The sequence below is a fragment of the Pocillopora damicornis genome, chromosome 4 (genome assembly GCF_964200805.1).
Source record: "Pocillopora damicornis chromosome 4, jaPocDami1.2, whole genome shotgun sequence".
Classification (NCBI taxonomy): domain Eukaryota; kingdom Metazoa; phylum Cnidaria; class Anthozoa; order Scleractinia; family Pocilloporidae; genus Pocillopora; species Pocillopora damicornis.
In genome coordinates, this window is record NC_142673.1 from 29,180,183 (window position 1) to 29,207,425 (window position 27,243).

A 27,243-nucleotide genomic window follows, 5' to 3' on the forward strand; every position below is an offset into this window, starting at 1 on the left:
GGATCTGTAGGCGCAACCTCCGTGTTTATACAATAGGTATGAATAAGATGAAGTCAAACTTGAAAGTCCTTTGGAATTTCTACCGACTGCGGTTTTCAGGGGATTGAGATTTATCCATTGATAAAGGGAAGCGTGGCATTAATAACCATGGCGTCTTCCAAAGCTTCTATTGCTTTTAGTAGCCTACAGGAGCAGAAAGAGCAGGTTATTGATGTCGTGTTTCTCTGTGACGAATGGAAATCTTCGAAAGGTGGATTATCAACTTTCAATCGAGAATTTGCTATTAACTTGGCAGAAACGACAACTAATAGCATGAAAATCCACTGCTACGTCTCGAAAAGCGATGATCAGGAAAAAGAAGATGCCAGGCAATACGGCGTAAATTTAATCACAGCTCGAAGTATTCCTGGTTCAATTGACTCCCTCGAGTGCTTGAAATTTCCACCCCAAGAGCTCCCAAATCCTCATCTGGTGATAGGCCATGGAAGAAAGTTCGGCAGATGTGCTTATTTCCTAGTACAGGCTACAAAGTGTCAATGGATACAATTTGTCCACGTTTATTGTGAGGACCTTGGGAAATATAAGAAACCAACTATGGCTGACAAAGATTTAATAGAAGAAAATGAGAAGAAGCACAAGATGGAAATTGAGTTGTGTAAAGCAGCGGATGCAGTTGTCGCTGTTGGCTCACGTCTACAACAGAAGTACAGTGGAAATCTGCCAACTGTCCAAGTGGAGATTGTTACCCCTGGAATCTTCGAAAAGTTTTCTTGTGAATCACAGTTTGCTTTACACAGATTAGTAAAGAACTTTCGTGTGTTCTTGTTTGGCCGAGCTACCTTTGAGGATCTTTCCCTTAAAGGATACGATATTGTTGCAAATGCCATAGGTTCTCTCGGTAAGAACTTTACTTTGACATTTGTTGGCTCACCTCCTGGTGAACATACAAAAGTTGAGGAGTGGTTTCTTGGCAACACGTGCATCAACCGCAACCAGCTAACCATCCGTGGTTATTGCAGTGATCCAGAGGAACTCAAGACGATGTTCTATCAGTCAGACTTGGTCGCTCTCCCTTCCCGTACCGAGGGCTTTGGGCTGGTTGCCCTCGAAGCCATTTCTGCTGGCGTTCCTATTCTTGTTTCTGGTGAATCTGGCATAGCTGAGGCTTTAGAAAAAGTAGAAGGTGGAAACACTGTCATTGTTGAATCAGATGAAGACGTAGGTGAATGGGCACAAAGGATTACAGAGACGTCTGCAGAAAGTACAGAAGAGAGAGAAGCCAATGCTAAGAGGTTGCGAGAGAACTACAGGAAGGTTTACTCTTGGAGAACAGAATGTGCAAGATTCAGAAGAATGATTGAAAATGTAATGAAAACAGCTAATGGTGAGCTCATTGCATTTACATCTGTTTTTACTCAGATTTGCTGGTATTTTATGTTATGTTGTAAGTTAAATCCAAGGTATATTTTGGCCACATAAGAAAGAGGGTCCAACATAGGTTTGCTAAGATACAGTATGAGTCACCCTAACTCAAATAGACATTGGCAAGTCTTTACATGCTTTAGAAACAGGCTTAATTAATTAATGCTCCTGTGCAAATTGGGGTTGACTCTATAGTGTCTAATTTTCTCTGTATTTAAGTCACAAGTGTTTACACAACTCCATAGTATATCCAGTTTTGTCACCTTCCTTATAGTTTTGCTCTCATGAGTATGTTTGAGTGAACGTCCCTTTCTGCATGATGTTACCGCTGGTTTTTGGAAGATTTCCCTATTGTAAGTAATGGTGGTTGCTGTACTAAATGCACTTGCTCATAAGGATTTCCATAAGGTTTGGATCTGTTGAATAGTCTTGTGGTATTACAAAGAGCAAGATTTGATTGTTTGTTTTTCCCTGTTAGAAGGCCCATTTTCATCATTCAAATTTCACTTCTGAGAGTGTCAATAACATTTTTTCAGGTACTCAGTGTTGTTTCTTTGGTTTTCAACTGTCCAATGTTCACTTCAAATTTTTCTTTTGAAGAATACGTCATGGGGAGTCATAACACCTAGCCTTTAGTGAAGTCTTTCACCCTGTAGGTAACACATTGTGTAGAGTGTGTATTAGAATGTTTCTGTTGGTTTGGAGTGGGTTCCTACATTGAAACTAACTCCCTGTTGAATTTTCCACTCTTAGAGATAGTGGTGTCTAAGAAAGTAGCTTCTGAAAAGATGTTTCAGCAGTAAATTTGATTGTTAGGTGGTGTTTATTTCCTCATTCAATGAACTGGTGGCAAGATATCTGTTGGTATACAAGAGAGAGATCTTGTAGTTGATATAGCATTTCAAACAAGTGCCTTTACCTAGGATTAGCTTCTGGATTTTAGTCATGAAGATATTTGCAAAAGTCACTGCCATTTTGGTGCCCATGCTTTGGTTCTGTGCTTTTCCAAGTAATTTTGTTCCATGAATTGGGATGAGCTTTCCTGCAAAACCAGTCAATTGAAAGTGCTTTCTCTAGTAAGCACTATGGAATGGGGGAAGGGGAGTGGGGGTATATTTGTGTATTACCCTTTAACATCCATTGAAATGAGTATCACTTCTTTTGGAAACTTTGTCTTTTCTGTGACATTGATGAAATCTGTTGTACCTTTGAGATAAAGCCTCTGTTTTTGTGCAATCAGCTGAAGAATTTTATCTAACCTGATAACTTTTCTGTTCCCTTCTTTTCTAACCAAACAGGAAGGGGAACTAAGAGATGACACTATGTTTATAACAATGACCATGCAAGCAAGCCAGTGCAAGTGCATGTTACAATTTTCCTTTATAAAAATGGGAATTAAAAGTCACAAAATTTCTTTGCTTAAAAAAAAACCCGTTGGGGAGCAAAGTTTTTAAAACCTGATTGAATCTTAAAATAGCCATTTAAACTGCAATTTACAATATTGATGCCCAATAGTTTGCAGGCAGATCAATGTAATTCATTTATAAAGAATTGGAAACTTCCACGTGTAATGGCATAAATGGTGGTTTTATGACTAGCTGTGCACACATACGGCTTAAATAACAGTAGTTTTCTAATCAATGCTGGTCTAAGAAGCATGTGAAACTGTTAATAGATCAATAGTGACAACATGCATTTAGTAAACACAGTCTTCAGTAGTAAAAACATGAGGAAGTTGGAATTTAATTTTTTTGTATTTCAAATTTGATGGGCTGGACTTGATGGTTTTTTCACATTGGTTTGTATAATTATAATCTTTGTTTGAGAATTATAATACTAATAATTTATCTTGGAAGAAGAAAGACAGAAACAAAAGTAGCTATAAACATCATTTTGATCAAAATTTATTTTTAACCATATGACATATACCCTGTAAGTGTGAGAATTACATCACACTTATTAGATATTTTCATGTTTTAAATTGTTTTCATATTGAGATCACTGAGAATTTTGATAATCATTTGCAATGAGCTAACCTAGCAAAATTAACTGAAACAAACAATATTTGGTGATAATTTTCATAGCAGCAAAATGTTGTTTGTTTCCATTCATTGCAGCTCTGTATGTTTGACATTGTTGTACCTAAATCATATTTTACTCAAATAGCTGGGAGGTGATTAAAGAAACATAAACTGGGATTAAATTTGACTGTTTTGTTACAATTCAACAGATGAGGATTTGAACATTAAGGTTGAGGCAGAAGAGTGTAAACCTAAAGAAACCAATATGCCCACTACAACCGTACCAACAGAGTCAGGAGGATGCCAGGGGGTTCAATACCAGAGGGTATCTACCATGTTGCCTACAGAGGGAAGTCTGTCTCAATTGGAAACAGAAGATCCTCAAGCACTCAAAGATAGAGTATTGTGCTCAATTGCTATGAATTACCTTAAGACCACACCACCACAGTCAATAGAAGAGCATAATATGTTTAAGGAATACTTGAGAGAAATTAGGGTCATTTTTACAAGTGCCTCTTTAGGAAGTTTGGTGATATCAGTGAAGTGTGAATCTCTCCAAATCTTGGAGAAATTGTGGACAGATTATTCATCTGGTCATCTTGGTAAAATGGTTCAAAATTGTTTTGTGACTGAAAAGATCTTGAAGGAATTTAAGCTGACTGAGCTAAAGCTGAAAACAACAATGGACGTAGAAGAGTACAAAGCAAGGAAAGTTTACTTTGAGAGAGTTGCACTTAGAGGTTAGTCAACAGAAAGTTACATAAGACAACTTATCTTTTCAAAAATATTTAATAGGTTTTTTGGACACAATCCATCACTCTTTCACAATGGAGTACCAAAGGCTTTTAAGGTAAATGCAAAGTTTCTGATCAGGACAGAACTTGTTGTATGATTGAACAAGCTTGTGTTGGCTATTTAAGTCCTCACAGTGCTAGAAGTGATTTGTTAACAAGATATTGGTCTACCTTAGTATAAAGTTTCACTATTAGTTTGTTGAATTCTCTTTATTTGTTTTTTTTTTTTTTAATAAACCTGGCACCAGCAACCTGTCATCATTGTTTATAAAGTGCTTGTTTTCCTTGGGTTTTGTTTAATTTTATTTGTAATTATTCATCAACTTAATATGGAAAATGGGTGAGCAAATAGTTTTGGTCAGCCATAATTGTGGTGGAGTGATTATGAACAAATGAATTGTGAATGTGGTGTCTCTGAAGAAAAATTAGATCTTTGTTATACAGTCAACCCTTGATTATCTGGATTTTTTTATTTTCTGCACTTGCCTCTGTGGTCCAATTTTTGTAGTAAATTATAAATAAATCACAATGCAGTTTTAAGTGAATGGCAAGCACAAATTCGTTTTCTGTTATTTTTTGCTCAAGATGCTTTGCGCTCTCAGTCATACTTCAAAAGTTCTGAAGGTCGTGAACCACATTTGGAAAAATGGAAAGAGAAGAAAGAGGTTGCAAAGTCAGAGAAAATGAAAGGTAACTGCAAGACTTAAATGAAAATTTGTTATTGAGAAATTTAACAAACTAAAATTTTGGCATGGGTTTTACAGAAACCCTACACAGTCAATTTTTGACTGCCAAGATCTGATTGTTAAATCTCCCATCTAGCTGTTACACATTTCCTTGTGAATTAGTTACAAGAATTTGGCATTAGATCAAGATTACAACTTTGAGTATTGTATTCTCATTACCTGTTTGCTGGATAAAGTGTCCAGTTTTTGTATTAAATTATAAATAAATCATGTTCAAGATCTGTCTGTACTTTTTGTACATATAGTAGAACTCCCATTGAACTGAATTTGTTCCACTTTTCAAAGCTGTTGAATGTTTTGGGAAGTGTTTAACATGATTGGTGAGACAGAACAGTTTTGACAAAATTTGAATAACTTGGCAACTTCAAAGAATGATTAAGAATTTAGCAAAGGACACATGCTGTAGCTGCTTGAGACAAACTGAATTATGCTAGCATTTCAGGTAGATATAAAGTATTGGTTAGCTTTAAAAATCTTTGTTAAATGCTTTTGGCAAATGTTAACAGTTTATGCAAATGATTTTAAAATGTGCTTTAATTCTAGCATAATATTGGTACCTACATATTTCTCTTAACTTATTCAAATTTGTTTATTTTTGGCTTTATAATATTCATATTTTCAATCATAAGGACTTGTAATTATCCAGACTCTCTATTATGGGAACTTTTAGGCCAGTCCTTGTGAGTCTGGATTTTCAAGGTTGGACTATATATTGAAATGCAGTTTTAAGTGAATGGCAAGCACAAATTCGTTTTCTGTTATTTTTTTGCCCAAGATGCTTTGCGCTTTCAGTCATACTTCAAAAGTTCTGAAGGTCGTGAACCACATTTGGAAAAATGGAAAGCGAAGATAGAGGTTGCAAAGTCAGAGAAAATGAAAGGTAACTGCAAGACTTAAATGAAAATTTGTTGTTGAGAAATTTAACAAATTAAAATTTTGGCATGGGTTTTACAGAAACCCTACACAGTCAATTTTTGACTGCCAAGATCTGATTGTTAAATCTTCCATCTAGCTGTTACACATTTCCTTGTGAATTAGTTACAAGAATTTGGCATTAGATCAAGATTACAACTTTGAGTATTGTATTCTCATTACCTGTTTGCTGGATAAAGTGTCCAGTTTTTGTATTAAATTATAAATAAATCATGTTCAAGATCTGTCTGTACTTTTTGTACATATAGTAGAACTCCCATTGAACTGAATTTGTTCCACTTTTCAAAGCTGTTGAATGTTTTGGGAAGTGTTTAACATGATTGGTGAGACAGAACAGTTTTGACAGAATTTGAATAACTTGGCAACTTCAAAGAATGATTAAGAATTTAGCAAAGGACACATGCTGTAGCTGCTTGAGACAAACTGAATTATGCTAGCATTTCAGGTAGATATAAAGTATTGGTTAGCTTTAAAAATCTTTGTTAAATGCTTTTGGCAAATGTTAACAGTTTATGCAAATGATTTTAAAATGTGCTTTAATTCTAGCATAATATTGGTACCTACATATTTCTCTTAACTTATTCAAATTTGTTTATTTTTGGCTTTATAATATTCATATTTTCAATCATAAGGACTTGTAATTATCCAGACTCTCTATTATGGGGACTTTTAGGCCAGTCCTTGTGAGTCTGGATTTTCAAGGTTGGACTGTATATTGAAATGCAGTTTTAAGTGAATGGTAAGCACAAATTTGTTTTCTGTTATTTTTTTGCCCAAGATGCTTTGCGCTTTCAGTCATACTTCAAAAGTTCTGAAGGTCGTGAACCACATTTGGAAAAATGGAAAGCGAAGATAGAGGTTGCAAAGTCAGAGAAAATGAAAGGTAACTGCAAGACTTAAATGAAAATTTGTTATTGAGAAATTTAACAAATTAAAATTTTGGCATGGGTTTTACAGAAACCCCACACGGTCAATTTTTGACTGCCAAGATCTGATTGTTAAATCTCCCATCTAGCTGTTACACATTTCCTTGTGAATTGGTTACAAGAATTTGGCATTAGATCAAGATTACAACTTCTTCCTGTGAAATTTGAGTATTGTATTCTCGTTACGTGTTTGCTGGATAAAGTGGATAACGGATATTTTAGGAAGAAGTTACATTTTTCAATCACTTCTGGAAGTTAAAGGTTAATATAAAGAGTTTGTCTTGAACAATGGTGATTTGTGATGAGTCCTCTAAAAACAGTCATCCCTTGCTGTGTTGTCCACGGTCATGAAAAATAACTGGCAGAACGAGGTAAAACTTGGAAACCATGGGGATGGAAAAGTCACAAACACTTAGCTCAGTTTATATTGATTAATGAAAAGAAAGTAAAGAAAGAATTTTAACAATTTCAGCTTTTGCACTTAATACTATTTTTTAAAGGAAACTATTCCCTCTTTAGTTTTGCTTTATTTTGTTTTTGAGGTATTTTTCATTTTAAGAAATATCTCTATTGTCAGTGCAGAATGTGGTATGCCGCTTACACCAATCATATAGCCGCATTAGGGTATGCATCTCGCACAAATCAGATCACAGCATAGGGGTACGAGTGCACAAATCAGAGCGTCAGGGTATTATCCCTCATGTCATGGGTTTCGAAAAATTTTGCAATGGAATCAACCCAACTTTTACGAACACTAAGAATGTCGTTGACAAAGACCTGTAAGGTCATTTGCTCATTTAAATGGTTCATATCTTTTATATTTTTCCAGCCAAACGGAACAAAAGGCTTGTCTAAGGAGAATTTTGATTAAGTCCGGATATAATGCGCGCTGTCATTGGTTGAAAGAGCGTGTCTTATCAGAGTGCAAAACACGGAGCTGAGCCAGAGCCGTCCCGCCATCTGTCAATGTGCACTGTGTCCGACCATTCCCCTAACTTCTCTCAACCTTTTTTCTCTAATTGTAGGTGAATTTTTGGAACAAGGGAGCCGGCTTCAAGCAGCAGAAAAACCAAAAAAAGGTAATTAAACTCAAACACAGTTAACACTCGTATAGTATGTATAGTTCTCGTTCAAAAACAAAACGGAACAAAACAGAAAAGGTTGAAAAAATATAACCAAACTGGCATAATTTTTAAAATTTATCCAAATCACGATTGCGTCAGAGCAGATCATGCTGTGGTCTATCGCGGTTAGCTCATCATGATGATCTCTGGTCATCGCAGTGAAGGAAGCCTTAGAAATTGAATCGTCCTCCCTTCGAGTGAACAACTTAAAACTTGCTCTGATATCCTGTTCAAAGCATTGAATGTAAGGCCACATCGGTCACAGAAGCCAAGTTTTTCGGCGTTGTCACCTCGAGCGATCTTCATGTTCCTGAGAATTCGGCTGTCATTCATTCGTAAAACACACGTCTTGAGACTTTTGTTTTCTTATTGACAGGTAACAAAACATGCGTGTTTTTATGAGCAACAATTCGGCCGGGTTTCGTTTAACATTTCGCTTTCGGACTCTGAATCAAGACTAAAAAAACTAAAAGCAAAAGTATTGACTTCGACTTCCCGAACTATTACAGACTGAACTTTGATGGTTCGTAAACCTTGATGGTTTGATATTTTGACAGCTTTAGTCTTATTCAGCCGATCAGATGTTTTTGAACAATTCTTACAAGGATTTTGATTGGCTTATCTTAGCGCGTTTTATGAGAGTATAAAACATGCTTTCGTGCGAGTGGAATTTGACTGTGCTCTTTTCTGTTATAAAGCACGAAATCCCTATTTATATGGTCCCGGTTACCCGAAACAACCCTTCCCCCGAGACAACTTTACGGAGCGTTTATATGAAATCTAACATCTACTGACCCTCGTTCAGCCAGGTTACATATTTGACAAAATGGCGGAGGACAGGAAAAAAATAGCTGTAAATATCCTGGTCATGGCGTGCGCACGCATTTTCTGTTCGAGTTGTCTCGTCTCGGGTCGGCGAGACGAGGTGTTTACATGAGGAAAAGTTGTCTCGCTGCCTGGCGGGACAGTTCATAATTTCATGTAAACGGTCGGCTGAATTTTGTCAAGAAATAAGTGAAAAGTTAGCTCGCCCATGGTAACTAGGGGGGAGGGTTGTCTCGGGTACCTGAGACCGTGTAAATGGGGCCTAAGGAAGCGACTAGATCAACAAAAAGTGGGAAGAAGCACTCGACTACGTCTCGCGTTTCCCCCTAATTAACCAAAAGAGCATCAAGTTGTTTTGGTGTGATAGAATGCAGTCGCCAGGTCTGAAAATTTCACCCTTTGTTAGTACTTTTTTTTTATGTACTCTTGAAAGGTTTTTTTAAAAGATTCGGCTGGATCGTAAACATGCAAGAGTTATTTTTTGGGTGGTTGGATTAATTGAATCATTTTAAGTGATGTCTACAATTTTACGAAAGGAAAGAGTATTAATGCGAAAAAGAACGAAAATGTCGAATTAACTCACACACAGGTATTTTGTGCTCGATTGTGTGTGTTGTGCAAATAACTGTAACTAAAAATAAACTGTATCCGTGCCATGGGTACCTTTTAGTACAAAATGCAGACTGCAGATTGCAGAATGCAGAGTGCAGACCGGATACAAAATGTAGACTGCAGACTGCAGAGAGGGTACAAAATGCACACTGAGAATTTGAGGTGTTTTTTCGTCTGGTATGTGATAACATGTCATCTTACAACTTACCGAGCGTCACACAATCGCTTTTCCACGATCAGCTCTCACGATTATTTGCACTATTGTGGAATATTACTGGCCCGTTTCTTGATCAAAATCGTTCTTAATATAATTTCAAGCCTTCGTAAAGTCTCCTCACTTTGAGCGCAAGTTGGTTGGTGTGATTTCTGTACAGATTTTACCAACTTAATAAAAGTAGATGTAGATGTAAATGAGATGTCACAATTGATTATTTAACACGCGCAATATTCGAGAAACAATTGATAGCTTTGCACGTAGTCCGTATTATCATCTTTTTAAGCTGTACGGGTTTATTTTGTTGACAAAAATGCGGACCGAGACCAAAACTGTTCCCTCGACTTGATATATTTTCAACTTGAGTAGATCACGTCATATTAATTCATTGCCGTAAATCATTCATCCCAGATAACAGAATGAAAATAAACATGGCCAAACATAAACGACTCCACAAGATCACTTTCCCCAGGCATCGAAAACATTTGCATTCGTCCAGTGTCCTCAAAATTACGCTCGAAACAGCCAAACATTTCCCTCAACAGCCAATAATGACATAAAATCCACCTTGCAACACACTTGCAACTGTTCAAACTTCTAACATCGAAAGACCTGATCCAAGTGTAACACACCACTATGTTTACCAAGGAGAAAACTCAGCCATCTTTCGTAGAAAAATCGTTGTATGTAATAAAAACACATCTTAACATTGCGTATCATTCAAACACGATGTCTTACGAGGCGACAAAGCTTCCTAGGAGCCACACAAAATCGTCCATAGTTACTTTTAATCAGACATTCATCTAGAGATAGCACCGAGGAAACCAATCAAGAAAAATATAATCGGCATACTCAGCAAATCATGAATCTTGCAACACAGCTTTCCGTTAAAGAACTACGCAAATCAAAATGTTCGGTGCAATTCATCAACACCTCAAGCAATATTTGATTCAAAATTTTCCACTCACCCTTGTCGTGAAGGAACAATAACCATGATCGTGCCACAGTGCACAGAACTCCAACTCTATTTTCTCTCAAACAACTATCCGTCATTTTCACAGCATGAGTAACACGTTTACTATAGATAATCTGATATCTTTCATCTGTCCAGTATTCTCTCACAATTTCTCAGACGCGGGGGCAGAAAACTGTACATTTATTTCACATTCGTGTCAATAGCATTATATGGCCAAGAAAATTGCAAATTTCTGTGGACATTTGGGCTCAAAACAATATTTTTTAATTGATTGGAGCCTCAAGCTTCGAAGCCCTGTGCATCTAATGGTAGCAACCAAACTTCGTAAAAGAAGCGTTCACTAAGGAGGCTTGAAAGGGTTTTTATGTCTGGAGAAGATTAGATCCAAATCATTGTGTCCCATGCACGATCATCCCGCTAAATTGAGTGGCGCGACCTATAAACAACAAAGACGGCCGCAAACGGATAGAACATCGCCAGGCTTATTGTTTTCAAAAGCTGCATGTGGACCATAAAACGGCAAACATTACTGCTAAGAAGAGCTTCGCTCAGTTCAGCTCATTGAACGTGATACTGCTAATTCGCGAGTCATCACTTCGAATGAGAATGCATGATAATCGCCTACCAGAATTTGTCTTGAGGCAAAAGCTTCTGAACTTGAGGTTTCTTACAGTAAAAAAGGAAGGTTGCAGTTAAGGATATTTGGTCAGGGCAAGAAGACATATTGTATAGTAAAGAAAGGGGTGAAAAGAAACAAAGGTTGAATCCATCACTCCTAAAACAAATCAAAACCTCACTTGGCCCGGAGCGTGAGTTTTGATTGCTCGGAGGATAACGAACTTGAGGAGCTGCAGAAGTCTATTCAGGAGGATCGGGGGATTGCTGGTGATGAGAAAGACCAAGCTATAAGAGAAAGAGCAAGAGAAAGGATAATAGAATATCGAGAGCGAATTGATGCTCTTGAGAAGGCACTTCATTAAAAGAGAGTGAGAAATATTTCCAAGAAATATGGTTTCACAGTCTCAGCTGTTGTGCTCGCAGTCGGAACAACGATTGTGAGCGCATTGACAAGAACCCTGAAATCTGTTGCCAAAGGAGTTGGAAATGGTTTTAAGACTCATGGAAGTAAGATCGCGGGAATTCTTTCAGGTCTCATCGGCTCAATAGTCGGCTTCATTTTCAAGACTGCTGGATCAGTGATCAGCTTCCTCTGTCAAAGTGCATGGCTTCTAATCGTGGGAGCCGTCATATTCATGGTTGAGCGCTTTCAAAAGAACAAGCGATGAATCAACTTTAATCAGCTTTAATTATGTCATAATTTGACTCGCTGTCGCTCGTGCTTCGTGTTTCATCTAACCTTGGTTGGTTGATTGGTTGATTTTTGATGAGCCCCCATTCATGTCCCTTACTCCGACTATTTTCATCTCCAAATTCACCGATTTGTTGACTCCCAGCTTCATGTCGAAACTTGCGTTCTTCAGGCTGTTATTATATCCAACCGTACGCTGAGTTTTGAGAAGAAGATTGGAGGGCATAAGCCAAGTGCCTGGTGCACCTCAGAACGCTCTTCGAAATGTCAGGCTTTCTGATTGCATCCTCAACTTATACAAGGAACTCGCGTTGAGTTTCCATAGCGCTTCCTGATGAACCCAAATTGATGATCTAACATTGACTCGTGCGCTCGTGAAAAGACGAAAAAACATCTATCTTTATTTCTTTACCGAGCTCAAAATTTACCATCTCTCTTATTTCAAACTTGCATTTTATCACGTATTCCACACGCACGGGGTAAAGTCCAGGTAGGCAGCAACCAAATACAAACCTGCAGATTCTCATAGTTTAATTGTTGTATTCATCCTCGCATTCAATACGCGTCAAGTATTCCATACCTTTTCTCAGTTTCTCAGACTTCGTCGTTTATGTAGTGACGACTATGTTTTTTTCCGAAAAATCAGAGGCAATGTGTCATTTTTAACTCGTGAATTGCGCGCATGCGCAAGAGCGAGTTGTAGATATGATGTGGAGAATGGCACTCGCTCGCTCGCTCGCTCGATTGGTCGATTCCTGTAAACTTTTTTTCGATTTTAGGCTTTTTAGTGCATTTGATAATTTTTGGTGAGTAATAAAAAAACGAAACGGCGACCTTTGTTGCTGAGAATTGTGGTGGGGTGAAAAAGAAGCCAATGATAATCTTAAAAGAGTTTATTTTTCTCGTTTTAGTTTCAAGAAGCGGCGCCAGCGACTGGCAAGCGTGCCAGGATTCACACTGAAATAAGAAAATAACTTTCGTTTTTCATAAAATTGGAAGTAACAGTACTTGAACTTGAAAACAATTCGAAGATTCATTAAAGATATCACTTTCTCCGAAACGCTCGGAGTTTAGAGGTGTTCAAAAGCTTTTTCTGTTATGGCGTGATTTTAGGGAAAAAATCGATCATTACATTTCGTATCATGTGTTTTTTCTGTGTGAAGCAACAAAAGGTGCCGGCGACTGACGAAATTACAGGTTAACACGAAAATCAAATCACACCTAAACAAATAATTTTGGCTACCGATTTTCAGCGAATTTTTAAAGAACAATTTTCTTTTAAGTTTCAAGACAATTTGAAGATTCAAAATAAATACTACGTACTGAAATGCTAAAGTTATACACCACAAAATTGATAAATAGGCCTGAAATGAAGTTCTATTTTGTTCTTGATTATACGTTGCCTAGCACGTGCCCAAAATCTACCCAGGCGGAAATCCAAAATGACGGTGGCAGTCCGGGCTAAGTTATATCGCTCAAACTCGTTCCCGTTTGTCTCATTTGATTGAGAATCATTAATGTTTTCATTAAGACAGTATTGCCTTGATTTTTAACTCGTGAATTGCGCGCATGCGCAAGAGCGAGTTATAGATACGATGTGGGGAATAGCATTCGCTCGCTCGCTCGATTGGTCGATTCCTGTAAACTTTTTTTAGATTTTAGGCTTTTGAGTGCATTTTATAGTTTTTGGCGAGCAATAAACAGACGAAATGGCGACCTTTGTTGCTAAGAATAGTGGTGGGGTGAAAAAGAAGCCAATGATAATCTTAAAAGAGTTTTTTTTTTCGTTTTAGTTTCAACAAGCGGCGCCAGCGACTGGCAGGCATGCAAGGATTCACACTGAAATAACAGAACAACCTTCGTTTTTCATAAAATTGTAATTTACAGTCCTTGAACTTGAAAACAATCCGAAGATTCATTGAAAATATCACTTACTGCGAAGCGCTCGGAGTTTACAGATGTTCAAAAGCTTTTTCTGTTATAGCGTGAGATTGAGGACAAAATTGATCATTACGTTTCGTCGCGTGTGTTTTTCCTGTGAGAAGCAACAAAAGATGCCGGCGACTGACGAAATAACAAGTTAACACGAAAATCAGATAACACCTAAACAAACAATTTTAGCTACCGATTTTCAGTGAATTTTTAAAGAACAATTTTCTTTTAAGTTTCAAGACAATTTGAAGATTCAACATACAAACAACGTACTAAAATGCGAAAGTTACACACCACAAAATTGATAAATAGGCCTGAAATGAAATTCTATCTTGTTATTGATCATACGTTGCCTAGCACGTGACCTAAATCTACCCAGGCGGAGATCCAAAATGACGGTGGCAGGCTTGGCTTAGTTATATCACTCAAAACTCGTTCCCGTTTGTCTCATTTGATAAAGAGGGAATCGTTAATGTTTTCATTAAGACAGTATTGCCTTGATTTTCTAATATTTACAACGAAAGACAGTAAATTTCACTTTTCACCCACATTTACTTCCAACCTTTTCTTTTGAACCAGAAACAAAAATGTTAGACGTTTAAAACACATGACATCATCCACCTTGTCAAATGTAATAGCATGATCATTTCAATTGTAATGCCTTCTTATCCCAACGTTACTTTGTTTCTCTGCTACATTAGCGAACACTGAACTACTGCTCGTACTCTAGATATGACAATCAACCACAAAATTCCCTAAACCAGATAACATTAAACATAATCTAAAAAATCATGTGTCAATTCACGAGTTTGCTCACAGAGCACTTTGATTCAATGTTTACAATGATAGACAGTAAATTTCACTTTCCACCCGCATTTACTTTCAACCTTTTCTTTTGAACCAGAAACAAAAATGACATATGTTTAAAACACATGACATTATCCACCCTTGTCAAATGTAATTGCATGATTATATCAATTGTAATGCCTTTTTTATACTTTGTTTCTTTGCTACATTAGCGAACACTGAACTACTGCTCGTACTCTAAATATGACAATCAATCACAAAATTCCCTAAACTAAATAACATTAAACATAATCCAAAAAATCATGTCAATTCTGTCAATTCACGAGTTTGCTCACACAGCACTTTGATTTCGATAAACGTGGCTATGCTGTCTCTGTCGTTTAAGCGGGCCACCACCGCGCCCAACAAATTGATCGACAGTCAGCACTACAAACGGCTGAGAAGGAAAACACTGACCGCATGCCATTCACTCTCACATTTTCACTCTTATATTTTACCCTCACAACCACACAGTTAAATCTATTATTCTCAAAAACTTTAAATCACTTCAAAACAATTCAGAGACTGGTACTATCTTTTCGCAACCTCCACTAATTCCATTCAAACGTGACAAAAACCTAGGAAACTTTTTGGTCAGAAATTCAAAGCAAACCAATGACCAACCTGGAACTTTCAAGTGCGCTCGCTCACGATGCAAAACTTGTCCTTTCATTCATAACGTCGGAACCTAAGGCGAAACATGAAGACGACTTGGTGACCGATTCCGAGAACACCGTCGCGACGTAGAAGAAAATGACAAGGACGCATCCGAACCAGTCTCCGTACACTTTAATCTCCCTAATCATTCTAAGCAGCATGTGGCAGTATGCGGCCTTTCCCGACATCCAGGCAGTTCGGAAAGCCGCAAAGCTCTAGAACAAAATTTAATCTTTCACCTACGAAAGGAGTGACAGAAAAGCTATTGAATTTTTCAGCCGGTCGCACATATCTCAAAGATACAACAAACTTCACGAACTTCACAGAAAAAAAAAGCTTCCGAAAGAAGTGATACTCGTTTCAATGCATGTTACGAGCTTATGCACAAATATACCACAAGTTGAGGGCATAAACATAGTATGCACAGCAACGAGAATTGTTACAGAGATGCCCCCCCCCCCCCCCCCAAGCCTTCGCTAGAGAAAGTACATATTCATTCCAATTCAAAGAACAAAAGTATTTGCGAAGGCATGGAACAGCCATGGTCACCAAAAAGGCAGTAACGTTTGCAAACATCTTCATGGTTAAAATCGAAACGCAAATCTTCGATTAAAAATGTTAACAAACTGCTAGTTTGGAAACGCTATATCGACGACATAATCTCTCGCTTGCTTACCAACAGATATGTTTCTGCAATGCTCGAGAATTTTGTCCACTACCGAGTACTGTGTTCATTGAAGATCGGAGGTCAAGAAAGATTTTGAAATTTCTCGTAATGTGATCATGGTTTACAACGAAACCTTTAACCTGCTGGTTATGTCAAGCCGCTTTAAAATTCTTAGTGAGCAGTTTAATTTGAGATTATCCATCGCAGCTTTCACTGATTCGAGGATTTAAGAGACGAGTGTAGATGTTTCAGGAGCTACAGCAGCCTTTGTTTAGTAGGTCTAATAAAATAAAGCATTCTGAGTTCAATAATTAGTCTTTAAGTGAAAGTTCGTTAAAAAACGAAAGTAAACCGAGCATTAAGGATTTTTGGAATTTTTGCACAGTACCCGTTTATGATGTCACAAGCCCTAAACCTCTTAGACCTTATAAGCTTTTTCGTTTAAAAACGGCTTGATCATTCCCTTTGCAGACCTTCCCAGTATGTTTCGTAGTCGCCGCCCGAGGTCGAGCAGAAGTCTTGAGCAGGAGAAAATTATTGCCCAAACGTTTGTTAAGTTTCTGGAGGACAACAATCGTAAGGAAGACATGTTTGTAGACGAATTGAGGCAGATATACCAAGGAGAATTTCGCCGTTTGTACGACACGCTGGGTATGTCATTCTCCAAAATTTTGAACACGCTCACGTACCATATAAATGCTTGTCAGCAACTTCAAGATCGTGTTATCTTTGGTGGCGGAGAAGCCGCAGCTCTTACACTCCTCACTGATGATTCTGATGATTCTGATGATGATCTTTGTTACCGCTCGCCCTCGAGCTTGAGCCCTTTCTATTGTAATATATGTAAAAGAGATCTTGGAGATGATAGAGCTTACAGCAAACACATCGAAGGGGTGAAACATCGCCAACAGTATATCCTCATAACGATTCGAAAATCACTGAAAAAGTAAGTGTTTTCCTTTGCAAGGTAATTCAAAGGTATTTTATTATTCTGCTTTTTGCTAATATCCATTTCGTTCCTAAAGAGAGTCAGGAAAAACTAGTTACAATACTTACAAGATTACAGAAATAGTGATTTAATTTACTTGATTGTTTCCATTTAGCTGCATGATTAAATAATGGTTGCTTTCTTGGTAATATTGAAGTTTCGTTTTAATTTTTAGAATGCTCACATGTAAATTAGGGACAATTTGGACGTGTTCAGAGATGATCTTAAATTTTTCTTCCCCGACTGTTCTTAGTACGGGAAGTTAGTTTCCCCCCTACTGCTCTCCCGTCATGACTAATCCCCTTCTCTCTCGTTAGTTAAGTATTTCCATAGATTTACGTGACAAACATCATTGAAATAAACCAGATTCAGGATGAAAATTGATGATATATGTTTCTTGTATGGTTGTCAAAATAAGGGGTGATATTTGTCAAGTAAGGGAAAAAGCAGACCTGAAAAAACTTTGAGACAATTCGTAGGTAACAAGTCATTTTTTTCTGTTTTTGTTCATCCAGGCCAGAGCTTGTCTTCGACAAAAATGGGATAAGAGTTACTTCAGATCCCGCTGCAGATGAACATGGTGTGATCGAATTGAAAGTGGAGAGTGGAAAATACGGGCAAATTGTGTTAATCATAGAGAACCTCAGTAAGGAGGACATCACTCTGAAGGATATAACCCTGCTATGGAGTGTCAACTTTTTTGATTACTCGGAAATATCCAATATTGGGTTTTTTGAGGGTCAGCTCCACCCAGGTAATTTTCGACTTGCTCTACAGAGCACTTACGAAATTTCCATCGCTAAGTTTCATCCAATTTTCTTTAATTGTGACATTGATATTAGAGGAGTAGACTTATGATAGAGAAGGAAGATATATTTGCAGTAGAAGAGGGAATTTTCCTCATGATTAATACATATATTTTCCAGTAAATCCTACCTAATACGGCATTCATAAAATGGTTGAGATGATGTGCTATGAAGAACATTTGTCTCCGATGGTTTAGGACTGTCCTGGAATCGCTGCCAAAATGCACATCAAAGACACCGATCTCGACGCCTACAGACTAACTGTTCTATTTCAGTGTAGCTCGTTTTTAAGAGCGTGAACTTGATAACAAGGTTCCACGTAAAGCGCTTCTAGTTTCTTTTTTCTTGTAGGTCTAACTGAACATTCGGCGCGAGCAAAAAATTTTACATGTATTGTGCCGGTTTAGATTGCGCATATAGTCAACTGCTTTGGACTCAGTCGAACGAGGGCAGTCCATTATCTTGTGAAAACTGCTTTACTACTGAGTTTACTAAATTGCTTCGTAATGTTATGCATATCTCTACAGTGACGTAAGGAAATGGATTTTTATTTAACAGGTTGTCAGAGGAGGTTCAGGATTGGCTGCAAACATCGCCGGGAGTTTGGTTATTCGTATGTTCCCGGTGTGCTTACATTTCAGACCGAAGACGGGGTGGAGTTTCACATCCTTAGGTTTTTTTCTGTGCGCATCGTGAGTGACTTGTACGATGACTTGAAGCAGACCTCACAGTATAAACCTCCCCAACGGGCAACAGAAATTCCCAGGGATGTTAAAACATTTGAAGGGATACCCCTTCCACGGTACAGTATGGCATTTTCTGCGTTGTTGATTTTTCAGTTATCGGTTTTTGAGATTGTTCTTTTTCATCATCCGTCTGCGTTGGTCCACGGAATACCTGAAGAAGTATCACTGAAATACTTTAATTCATTGAAAACGCTAGTATGAGTTCGAAAAAAAAATCTTTTAAGGCATAAATAACACTTGCCATAAACCAACCAACCTACAAGGCTGAATACTAAGACGAAGGACATGCACCTTCAGTGTACAGTTTCAGTTTCTAGAGACATTTGTTAAATGCATCTCCAAACAAAAGAGATTCGGCAACTGGTTATGCAACTAATTATGCTCTAAAATGTGTGGTTCTTGGCATTCAAAATTCCCTCCGAGGAAGTCTTGTATTAACAAGAGTGACTCTTGTTAATAGAGTGCTTATTATTATAATTTTTTTTTTTTGATGAAAAATACGTTCAAAACTTTTCTGAGACTTTCCTCAAATCTATAAACGTATGGATTCCAATCGTATATGATAATTTTTATTTACTGACTTTCAGGCAGAAAACGAATTAAATCAGAGGTAATAACTCATGTGCTCAGTTATGTAATTCAAATATTCAACGTCACTGATATTTTTTATTTTGATCTTCCTTGCCTTTTAGGTTACAGAGGAATGGCTTAATTATGGTGAAGCTAGACGTTCACGAAATCCCTTTAACTGTAAAAGCCCAGGTCATTAAAAGTAATCAAATCCGAGAAGGACTTTGGTAAGGAAACTTTGTGCTTTAAAATGAGGTGTATAATCTGCAGCTCACCTGCTTGTCTTGTTTTCAGTGAGCGACTGAAAAAGAATTTGAGCTTTGACATCTACAAAGAGAAGTTCTCTCTGCTTCTTCACGTGGAAGAACTACAAATGCAGAAGGATATCAGAAACTATGATATGAAAGGAGTTGTTTTTCAACAGGAAAGAGGAGACAGACGCTTTCTGATCTTAGAGGTTGGTAGATGTTCTTGAGCCAATCAAGAATACATGTTATATTAAAAGCCTCTTTTGTTTCCAGATATAACACCGATGCCGAGAAAAGCAATTTTTCCTCGTTTATTTTCCATTTATACCTGAAAGATTATTTTCTTTCGGCCACACTGCTTGCTTTCGAAAACCTCTGGGGTCTGGGGTTCAATTTTCTTCGAGGACTGGGGGAGTTTAGCACTCGTCCTTCTATAATACGATGATGAATTTTCTATAATTTTTCTGTTGGACCACTGAGGTTTCACTTTCCGCTAGAGAAAAAGAAACGTGCATGGAACGCATAGGAAGAGTTTTATTGACTAAAAGGATTTCAGTTTCGTGGTTAATTTTTTCTTTTGTTTTAAGTTTTATTTGTTGTTTTTGTGTGTGAATTTTAGGTACCTGGTCTTGCAGAAAATCGCCCGTCCGTGTTACGCGGTGACAAGATCTATGCCTACGAGCCGGGTGTATTACAGCGACGATACGAAGGAATCGTGCACAAAGTCCAAATGCTGGATGTGAAACTTGGCTTTGACATGAACGAGTACGTAGTGCATTAGTCAAAATATAATATAAGAAGGTGTCGTTGTTCTCAGAGTCTTGCATGAGTTTCTTTTTCTGGTGTAGAAAGCGAACCATGAGAATTGTTACTTCATGATAGCCGGTTTATTCTATGAAGAACAATGAGACTCGGTAAACTACAACGACTCACTGGGAAAGGACTGACGACTGAATGTAGTGCGAGGGTTTCTGTGAAAGCAGAGCACGTCATAAGAAAATTGCTGTTTATAGGAAGTCACCTCCAAGGGGTTAGGAGTGTGTTGTGATCTCGTATATATAATTATATATAATTTTCTCCTCAGTATGCCTTATGTTAAGGGTAAGAAGTTCGACATCCAGTTCACTTTCCATCGACTTGCAGTACAGATGGAACATCGCGCGTGTGAGCGGATTGCATCTGTGAACAGGCAAGACATGCGACACGTTCTCTTCCCATCAGAAGACTGTCTCGATCAGAGAGGAGAAATTTACAAGGAAATCAGGTAAGTTGTAAATTATAGGGATATAATCTTTTAGTGATAATTCACGGTATTGCCATGTTTTACACTTAAGAGATGCCTTCCATGCATTGCCTGCTCTCATCCTGTGCGATTACAAAACCAGAATTACTGCGATGATGTAAGGTATTGAAACAACTAATGTACGAGTCATAATATTTTGGCTTGTGGATGATTAGTGATATAGACTGATCGTCACAAATGAACTGCAAATATAGAAACTTCAGAAAATCAAAGTCTGGAAGAAATTATAGGGATTCGACAACGCTTCAGACTCATTCCAGTTCTAGATACCGACTGGGCAAAATACTACCATTAGAGTTTTAAAGCTAGGACTTGGCAGATCTTATAGTAATTTAGCTCTCTAGGTAATGAATACAACCAAGAGAGCATCTTTTTCTTTCAGTGCGGTCTTACTAACTGTCGGCGTAGAGATGCAAAGCTTCTTATTGTCCGCATAACTACTTATAATATATAGATTTAGGCAAGCCTGAAAGCGGAGCTCGCATTTTTTTCCCCGCACGTCTCTTCAACAAAACTAAAGCCCCTACTAAGGATAAAATGCGTGGTAATATTAATGGATTTTCATTCGCAACTTCTCCGTGTCCGTGTAGAGGACTGATTATAAGATAGTGCCCGTGGTACAGTTGGCCGCGCATGCTAAAAGTAGCACCTTGTACGGTCGGTCGTACAGTCGTACATTCAAATTTTTTCGGCTTGATGAGTTACTACTATTTTGTATAATCATGGGGCTACGCTCTGCGAGCTCCGCTATAAATCTTGATCGTTAACATTTACCGCATTGGTGTTATTCTTTTTTAGTACAACCACATGCAAAGTAGATTTTCAGAATTTAAGATCACTTTTAATCGGCTCATACAAAAAATATTGTAATTTATTTCTTGTTTTCAGTTTCTTTTACGATCGTAATCTGAACAGCAAACAGGAGCAGGCGGTCCAGAAGATTGTGTCTGGATCTTCACGCCCTGCTCCATATCTCGTGTTTGGACCCCCCGGAACTGGAAAGACGGTTACTTTGGTCGAGGCGATTAAACAGGTGAGAAGGATTTATTGGGGAGCTTTCCCATTTCTAGCCTATTTGATAAAAATGGCTCTGGTTCTGGATGGAAAGATCAAGTCTATTCCTAGCGTACGAGTTGCGCGTTGTCGCCTGTAACCAATGTAAAGTGTCACCGGAAATTTTCAGCAAAAACGCTTGCGAATTTTGCAAGTAGATCTCACAGGAGCATGAATCCTGACTGGCTTTGTGCTTGTAGGTAAACGCTGGTTCGGCTGGTTGGTTTTCAACGCTGAATCATTCAATTTAGGGTCTACTGGGTTGTCCCAACAAATGGAAAGCGGCCAAGGTTATTTTTTTTTAGCATTTTGGCAGTTTCATTGATGGACTGAAAAATGCAACCTGTAATTCGCTGTCTATCTTCTTTTCGTTACCTAAAGGTGCACGCTTTGATTGGCTCAAGCTACATTCTGGCGTGTTCGCCAGAAAACAGCGCTGCTGACTTATTAGCTGAGCGCCTGTTGCCTCATGTAGATAAAGGCAGATTGTTCCGGATTTATGCTGCGTCAAGGCCGTGGGACTTTGTGCCTCAAAAGCTCAAGGTGAACAGTCTAATTCTTTCCACTCATTTTTATACAATAGTATTATTTGGACAGATAGTTCCAGCATTCAACTGCCTAAAATATTTAGACCCTAGATTTTCCAAAAAATGTTACGCAAAGGCTACATCTGAACTAATCATAGTCGGAGAGATATGTCTAGCTTCTTAACCTAATGTTCACTTTTCAGGACGCACGAGTGGTAAATTTTGACCCTGTGATACGTGAAGTGTATTTCCCTTCTAAAGAAGAGTTGATGAGCGACTATCGCATAATTGTCACAACTCTGGTCACGGCAGGAAGGTAGGTGGTAACACTGTGTCTGTAATTGAAAATAACCTGCCATCATCAAAACTGGTGATGGCGCTATGTAAGCATCTGAGTACATTTTCTCCCTTGCAAACAAGAACATCAAGGAATGAAGAAAAAAAAAAACTCGTGTTACAAGACGTTTGACTGCCAAAACTTTTATTTTTGCATCATTTTCTCAGGTTGGTGTCAGCATTGTTCCCAAGAGATCACTTCACGCACATTTTCATAGACGAGGCGGGTCATGCAACAGAACCTGAGTGTATCATCCCTGTGACGGACCTCCTGGACCCCTATAATCCCAGGGGCGGTCAGCTGGTGCTTGCGGGAGACCCTAAGCAGTTGGGCCCGATCCTCAGATCCCCAATTTCACAGAAATATGGACTGGGTGAGTATATCACAGATAACATCTGCAACAGCACATACTGTACACATATTTCCCTCTTTCTCTGTTCCCTACCAGTCCTTTATGATCATCAGTTCCAGTACGTATATCAGTAGACAACAGGAACATTTAAAATTCAGACTAAAGTTGACATTTCAGACAAAAGCCGAATGTCAGACTTTCTGCCCTTTGAAATTCGCGATTTATTTAAAACAGTTATTTCCAAAGAGATAATCAAAGAGTTTTGCTACTTACCGGCTTACAAGGTGGGAAAACTTCCTTCTAAATGAGTCGCCTTTGTCTCCTATTCACAGAAACTTCTCTTTTGGAACGGCTGATGACGTCATGCCCTGTCTACGATCGTGGACCCAGAGGGAGTTATAATCCAAATCTGTTGACAAAACTTGTGAACAATTACCGTTCACACAGAACCATTATCGAGATTCCTAAACAGCTGTTTTATGAGAACGAGCTGCATGAATGCGCTGGAGATTTCAGGTAAAAAAAAAATATCGCATATTTTCTACAAAGCTACAGCAAATGAGAAAACAGCTACACTTTAAGACACTAGCTACATGAAAATGTAATATAGGCAATACCTTATTGGCGAGCTGCCCGTAACACCGGCGGTGATACCCGTTGGAGAGTTATCTACGTATGACTCGCGCTTTGTTTCACACCTCTTTCCTACGTCAACCAAACCGGAATGTAAAACATTGCACTGCCAATATTCACCTGTTTTTTCCAAGAAATGTGATGATAGGCTGGGAAGAGCTTCCGAATGAGAACTTCCCGATTATTTTCCATCCGGTGTTTGGTAAGGACGAGAGAGAAGGTAGCAGCCCTTCCTTCTTTAATGTGGCTGAGGTGGAAACTATTGAGCGATACCTGAGGAAACTGTTAGACGACAATGTGAGAAGCAGAGGAATAAAGCACTTAAAACCTGAGATGATTGGGGTGATATCTCCTTATAGAAGACAAGTAAGTACAAGAAGGGAACTTATCTTGCATTGTTCCTGGTGTTAGACGATTCGATAGCGTACATTCTTTGATGTTTTTTTGCTTTTTTTGTTTGTTTGTTTTTTTCTACAATTAAATTATGTCAAACAGCATTCCAATTCATTTAATTCCCCCAAAGGATTAAATGTCTCCTCATTCTTCCATGTACATTGTAAGGTAAACGCCTTGGCACGCATCATGCTCAATATTTTAGCGATCAGAGTTCATCTGTTGAATTGACGGCTCCCCCACCCTGGTCTGTGCAACCTCCCAGCAGATCTCATCACTAGTTGTTTACCTTTCAGTCCTTATCGCTAATCAGAATTCTCTTTTCATGGCAAGGTGCAAAAGATCCAGAAAATGATTGAAAAAAGACGCTTTGGCGGCGAAATTAAAGTTGGCAGCGTGGAAGAGTTTCAGGGGCAAGAAAGAAGAGTAATCATCTTGTCAACAGTCAGGAGCACCAAGAAAGAATATCTGGAGATGGACAAGGACTTCCGCCTCGGATTCCTCAACAATCCCAAGGTATGGTCTCCAGTTAATCTTTGCGTTTGACTAAACCCGTCATATGCAGGGGCAGGTTTTTCTGTGTTTTTTTTTTATCGTAATTCCTACCATTGTTATTTTTATTATTATTATCGGTTAATTCAAGGAATAAAGATTCAGTTGTGGTTGGGGGAAAGTTGGTAATTTGAAAGTGGTAGAATTAATGACTGGCTACATTTTTAAAAGGTTCAAAACTCCTTCGAAGGGTAAGAAATGGCTGGTTTAATCACATTTACGTTTATCATACCTCTCCTGTAGCCATCAAATCCCGAGATTTATAATTTTGGTATTTTCCTTAACTTATGGCAAAACGCTTGTGTCATGCCCAAAGAAGCTCAGGTCTGGATGAAAAAGTAGTTCGTAGATTTATAGGGAGACTCCGGTATCGCACATCCTTTTGGGTGCTCTAACGCACTTTTATCGAGTAACATTTCACTCGTTTCCTCCAGAGATTCAACGTGGCCATAACTCGTGCCCAGGCTCTCTTGATTCTCATAGGGAATCCGGACATGCTCTACTTGGACGAGAACTGGAAAACGTGAGTGGAACAGATTACATTCATAACAACTGTTAGAAAATAAAGAATGTGCCAGATACAACTTGGGTAACTCATAACCTTTTCTATTTTAAACTGTATAGGTTTTGTGCTCTCTACTACTGGAGCAAAATCTTATTTCAACTCTTTTTTTTTCTAGTTTTGTAGATTATTGTGGAGAAAACAAAGCTACTGTTGACGTGGAAAGGAAAGAAAAGGTGGAAGACATCGCAGGCACTTTAAAAAGACTCAAACTCTTGTCCTCAGCCGCTTCAGGTGAACAGCAGAACTGATTTACTCTCGCTGTAAAAAAGAATCAGATAAACTGATATGCCAATTATCGTGTTTTCAATGGTCATTTCTTTTTTAATTGGTTAAACTATATGATTACTTTGATGTACATCTACCACTAGCCTCCTCCACTTTTGTGAACAGTTGTAAAATATTCGAGTAAAGGTGTCACTCGTTTTTTTTTGTTTTGTTTTTTTTTTTGGCAAGAGGGCGAAAAAAGAGAAATAGATGAAAAATCTGAGTTCTCTAAGAAAAAAAACCCAGAACTCAGAATTGGCAGACGAACGCTCTACCACTGAGTTACAAAAAACTAAACAACGAACAAGGCCATTACTAGGTACATAAATTTAACAAGCATGCACAATGTTGATAAGGTGTTGTTATTTGTTTTACCCATGTTGTACGTTTGACCTTTCATACTAATTACCGTTACACATAATTCTTCTTCAGAATACGACGAAGACTCGGAAATTAGCCAGCGTCAGCTTCAAGAGCACCCAGAGTGGACTAGGCGCGAGTAATATCTCTTTTCCAGTCTACAGCTGCGCTAGAATCTTATCATCTTGTAATTATATTTTTTAACAAATCATCCTCGAGGACTTTTACTTGTAATGTCAGTGTTAGATTTTGTAGGTTAGGATTTGCAGTAGGGACAAATCGTATTGTTACACTTTTAAAGTGAACAGGTGCTGTGTTCCTTCGAGGAATAAGTTAGTGTCATTTAAATAATTAATTATTTCTCTGTACTCTAAACTGAGAAAATTACAAACTCTCAGCTTTGAAAGCTTTACACTGGTAGTAGATGGTTATGTGGTTTAAAGTAGAAATGTTATCACTCGGATTTTATTAACCCGTTTGCGAATTTCATGCGTCCGTCATAATCGCTGTTTTAAACATGTTTTTATAGTTTTTACTTACTCAAAAGTAAAACTTTTGGCTCGCTAAAAGCGAAAAATTCACAGCTGTAGGTGAATTTCTCATAAGAAAGCTGCCTCTGAAAAAGAAGTGCTGCCTTTTTTATTTTTCCTGCATTTTACTTTGTGTTTAATCGAGCAGAGACAGTTTTTGCTGAGTTTGACCAGGTGTACTTAGCAGTTGCTCCCAATGATGGTCAAACACATGGGTAGCAAACACGTAGCTTTTTGGTAATTTTTAATTAAAAGGCAATTGAGATAGAAGCCATAAAGGTTAGAAAAGCGATGCGTAAGCGATTTTTATCATGCATTTTTTTTTCATCAACTCTTCCTTTTATCAACCCTTTTTCTCTCTTGCAAGAGCAAGATTGCTAGAGCCATTCCCTTCTAACAGTTCAACGGCGCGTACCTAAAATGTACTAATCTCAACTTCCTTCTGTCAAGAACTGAGATCTTAAAGACCCGTCTTGGCAATAAAGGTTTGCCCTTTCCTTGGCTACTTCAAGCCTTTTATCCTCATGACTTGCTAAGAATTGTTTTGGAACTCGAGCTCTTGTAGACCGTACAACAGTTAAGACATTAAACTAACTTACTACGTACTGGTGAGGTTTCATGCTACAGAGAAACATTACAATCGTAGGAACAATTTAAGCGCTAAAACAAATAGTGAAAAAAGGCGGTGCATTCGTTGTCTGTCAAATAAATACAACCACAGAAAAGCTATCGTAGTAACTAAGCACTGCATAAGTTGATCGGCGAAACGCGAGTTCATGCCAGCCATTTTGTTTCTGATTTCGAAAACACGCCTTGCTCATCGGACAGGGTGTGATTGGTATTCACAAGCACTAGATGTTGGGCCAATCACATAGCTTATATCACCAGAATCGTTGATTTTGTGTATGCGTATTTCAAAACATGACCATAAAAGTTTTTCATTCTTATTTGGAGGAACTATCCTGCACATAATGGACTTATCCGCAATCTTAATCGATTTAATTGATTTAAA

At 38.1% G+C, this 27,243-nt stretch overlaps 1 protein-coding gene across 2 annotated transcripts; it reads left to right on the forward strand.

The window, feature by feature from the left end:
• Positions 1 to 26,836, forward strand: LOC149047604 (RNA helicase MOV-10-like). 2 transcript variants are annotated; one of them, XM_089203943.1, is made up of 23 exons: positions 1 to 1,384; positions 3,653 to 4,183; positions 4,823 to 4,927; positions 5,759 to 5,863; positions 6,695 to 6,799; positions 7,868 to 7,921; positions 16,476 to 16,950; positions 17,508 to 17,746; positions 18,357 to 18,600; positions 19,237 to 19,341; positions 19,409 to 19,571; positions 19,982 to 20,127; positions 20,447 to 20,626; positions 21,554 to 21,698; positions 22,100 to 22,261; positions 22,449 to 22,561; positions 22,750 to 22,955; positions 23,267 to 23,450; positions 23,702 to 23,933; positions 24,294 to 24,476; positions 24,947 to 25,035; positions 25,193 to 25,308; positions 25,774 to 26,836. In XM_089203943.1, the coding sequence occupies exons 1-23, from the start codon at positions 148 to 150 to the stop codon at positions 25,842 to 25,844; spliced, it is 5,190 nt and encodes a 1,729-aa protein (XP_089060069.1). In that variant the 5' UTR covers positions 1 to 147; the 3' UTR covers positions 25,845 to 26,836. The 2 variants fall into 2 exon arrangements, with proteins under 2 accessions (XP_089060069.1, XP_089060071.1); XM_089203945.1 differs by having other exon boundaries at positions 13 to 1,384; positions 3,653 to 4,293.
• The last annotated feature ends 407 nt before the right edge of the window (positions 26,837 to 27,243 follow it).

Bases quoted from the DNA above. Each gene is read 5' to 3' on its own strand.
- LOC149047604 (XM_089203943.1), top strand. From the start codon at position 148: ATGGCGTCTTCCAAAGCTTCTATTGCTTTTAGTAGCCTACAGGAGCAG. The intron at 21,699-22,099 runs GTGAGAAGGATT...CGTTACCTAAAG, and splicing joins TGGTCGAGGCGATTAAACAG to GTGCACGCTTTGATTGGCTC. The intron at 22,262-22,448 runs GTGAACAGTCTA...TTCACTTTTCAG, and splicing joins TTGTGCCTCAAAAGCTCAAG to GACGCACGAGTGGTAAATTT.